Below are 3,784 nucleotides of genomic sequence, written 5' to 3' on the forward strand. Positions count from 1 at the left end.
GGACAAAAATGAAAAATAATACTCCCTTCATTTCAAAATTATGGTCTTATTTGGGTTAGTCACAAGATTTAAGGAATATTGATATTATATTGATAGTTGATAAAAAATATAAATATAAGATTTTTTTGTCATTCTCAGTGTATTAGTGTAAAAAATAGTGACATTTGTGTAATAATAATAATAAAAAAATAAAAATAATTTTATGGTGATATGCGTATTTATAAAAAATAAAAATATTATTTTAAAACAGACAAAAATAATATTATGAGACCAAAAGAATACAAATTTTTTACTTTTTTATTTTTTTACTGTAAAAAAGTAAACATAACCAAAAGGACATCCCGCATTAAAACTCCCGTAGAAAAATTTAAACAAATTTTTTAGACTACAGGAAAAAAATATTCTCTCTGTCCCATAACAAAATATCTATTTTTCCATTTTAGTTTGTCCTATAATAAAATATCTATTTTATTTTTTTAAGTAATTGTACTGTCTACCTAACATTACAAATACCCTTGCAACTTATAATATATTAAACAAATATCATTTCCTTTATATCACACCATACTATTAAGGTTATTTTAGTCATTTCCATTTTATTTATACTATATCTCAATATAATACTAATATTTCTAAAACTATATTAAAAAAAAAAAGCAAACGAATATCATAAATATATTTGAATAAAAATATATATAAAATAATTCAAAAGAATCGAAAACACATATAAACAGTTAAGGGTGGACGTAAGAAGAAGTAAATGATGAGACAGAGAGAGAGAGGTTGTGAATAATGGAAGAAGTGGAGAGAGAGAGAATAATATTGGAGAAGAAGACAAATGGTAGAGAACACACTAATAGCGAACATGCCTATTTGTCCTTATGTCCACCATTATCGCACTTCCTGCTTCTTCTTCTTCTTCCTCTTCTTCCTCAGCTCAGCTCTGTTAATTAATTAACTTGCAGAACTGTAATTAACCACGTTAATGGCTTATTACTATTATTTACAGTCTTTTATATATATATATATATCATTAAAAAAATATATATATTAGTATATTTGTAACGGAATTTTGTCCATAAAGTTCACGTAGCTAATGCAATTTTGTGTTTAATTTCGTCTTTAATATCATTAATAACGAAAAAAATGAATTTAGAGATAAAAAAATCTTTATTACAAAAATAATACTACCTCCGTCCCACATACCGTGTCTGGTACACTGTAGACACGGTATTTTAGAAGGGGTGTAATTAGTAGATAATTAAGAATGTATTAGTGAAAATAATTTTCCTGTAATATAGATAATTATAAATTAAGATTAAGATAACTAATTAGTTTAATTAAATTTTTTTAAAAAATAAATTTAAAAAGTTTAAAATGAGATTGAAGTGTGTAATCATTTTCCAAAAAAGGAAAGTGACATAATACGTGGGACACGGACAGAAACGACAACATGGGCATGGTATGTAGGACGGAGGGAGTATTTTCTTATATTGTATGGGTAAATGTGCAGTGGAGTAAATGATTAGAAACATTAGAATTAGAGCTGGTAATTGATCAATTCGTGTCAGATTGAATATTTTAAATGAGTTAAATAAGTTAACTATAATTCGACTCGTTTATTATCGTATTAGGTTCGTATTGACCCGTTTATTATCGTGTCGGGTTCGTATTGACTTGTATTAACCCGTATACATAATTAAGTTGAAATTTTTTATTCAAATTAAATTATTTTTGTTGTATTGTCGTATTATACTTTCTCCGTCCACCTTAAAAGTTTACATATGTTTTTGTGCGTTGATATTTGAATATTAATTATTATATCAAAACGTAATAGAAATCAATAAAAAAAAATGGCAAAAATATTCTATTAGTGTCTTATAATACTAATAGAATAACATTTATAAAAAAAAATTATACAAATATAAAAATATTTTTAATGTTAAGTACAATGACCGAAAATATAAATGTAAATTTATTAAGTGAAAGGAGGGAGTATTAGTTCTTGTTGGTTCTAGTATAATATGTATAATGAATTATGTTGAATTATTTCAAATCAAACTTAGTGTAAATTAAGATGTAGACTAATTATTAAATTATAATTATTTTACATATATAATAAATTTATTAATTAATATTAATAAATTTTAATTGGATTGTCGTTTCGAATTCGAGTTGAGGGTCTTAATATTAACCCGACCCTGTTTATTATTATTATCGTATGGAGTTCGTGTCACTCCATATATATAATTAGGTTGAAATTCTTGACTCAAACCCAATATTTCATGTCGGATTATCGCATCGGATTACTAAGTAAAATTATAATTATAATTATTTATATTGAGAGCACCGACCAGCTGCCCAATTCAAGAACCACATTTAATTCTACAAAACCCTAATTTGTCAATTTGGGGATTAATTATTATTGGATTCCTTTCTTCATCATCTTCTTCACCATCATTGTGTATATAAGCTGTAACACCAGCAATGGTAATGGAGGTGGGGTGGGGTGGGGTGGGGTCGCCTGAACAGAAAATTAAAAAAAAAAAAACTAAAAACCAGATCCAGCATAGAATTTGCCTGCAAATAATAAAGTAAGGGCCTGAGTCTGACCATCTTACTCAAGCATCCACATGTGATGCTGCAACTCCAACAGTCGTCAACATCACCCACCATTTCTTCTTCTTCCCCCCCCCCCCCCCCCCCCCCCCACCCCACTCTCTCTCTCTAAATTCTCACTCCCCTTTATAATCCCTACCAGATTACACAATTTCGATTCCTAGCTAGCTTACCTCATTTCATTTCTGTTATACATACATATATACATACATACATATATATATATACACAATTTCCCAATTCAATTTCAAATTTTGAGATCATGGATTACTATTATATGGACGATGATAAATGGAAGGTCTCCACTACCACCAGCAGCAGCAGCAGCAGCAATAGTAACTACGGGTACGGGTACGGGTATCCGCAGCAGTCCGGATCAGGATCCGGATCCAGCAAGTCGTCGTCTTCGTCGTCTTCTCTGGCCAGAAGTGTTTCGCAGCGGAGCTCCGGCAAGAAGAATCCTTTCAGCCTGTCGAGAAGCTCGTCGCAGAAAGTGAAATCGTCGTCGTCGTCGTCGTCGTCGACGTTGACGAGAAATTCGTCGCAGAAGTGCTCGGAATTCACGCGGAAGTGCACGAACATGGCGAAGGAGCAGAAGGCCAAATTCTACATCGTCAAGCGCTGCATCACCATGCTCGTCAGCTGGAAGAAGAACAACGACGATTCTTAATTAAATTAAATTAAATATTACTGTCTTCATCTTCTTCTTCTTCTTCTCTCTCGATAAATTTCTTTGTGTGTGTAATTATATATATATATATATATATACATATATAGTGGGTGAGGTCGATCGATCGGAATGGTGTATGGATCGAATTCGAAAATCGTGTTTGTTTTTCATGTTTTGTAACTGAGATGGATTTTGGGGTTCTTCATCATCACCCAAACAAGTTTTCCCCTTCTCACTCATCCCTAATCCCTCTTTCTCTCTCTATATATATATATGTATATGTATCCATCGCTTTCTTAAAAAATCATAGAAATAATAATTTTAACAAGTTGAATTAATTAATTAATTAATAATCCTTTTATTTCATTTTAAGATTTTTATAAAATAGATAGATCTAGGAGTAGGAAAAAATTACCGAAAGCACATCGTACCATACCGTATCGAAAATACTGAAATTTTGGTACGATAATCGTATGTAAATTAAAATTTTTGGTA

At 30.3% G+C, this 3,784-nt stretch overlaps 1 protein-coding gene across 1 annotated transcript; it reads left to right on the top strand.

The window, feature by feature from the left end:
• Positions 1 to 2,714: 2,714 nt before the first annotated feature.
• LOC127253775 (small polypeptide DEVIL 11-like) lies at positions 2,715 to 3,575 on the top strand. The gene has a single exon (XM_051278542.1). The coding sequence runs from the start codon at positions 2,882 to 2,884 to the stop codon at positions 3,287 to 3,289; it is 408 nt and encodes a 135-aa protein (XP_051134499.1). The 5' UTR covers positions 2,715 to 2,881; the 3' UTR covers positions 3,290 to 3,575.
• The last annotated feature ends 209 nt before the right edge of the window (positions 3,576 to 3,784 follow it).

This window comes from Andrographis paniculata, unplaced genomic scaffold, assembly GCF_009805555.1.
Source record: "Andrographis paniculata isolate CXL003 unplaced genomic scaffold, ASM980555v1 Contig51END, whole genome shotgun sequence".
Taxonomy (NCBI): domain Eukaryota; kingdom Viridiplantae; phylum Streptophyta; class Magnoliopsida; order Lamiales; family Acanthaceae; genus Andrographis; species Andrographis paniculata.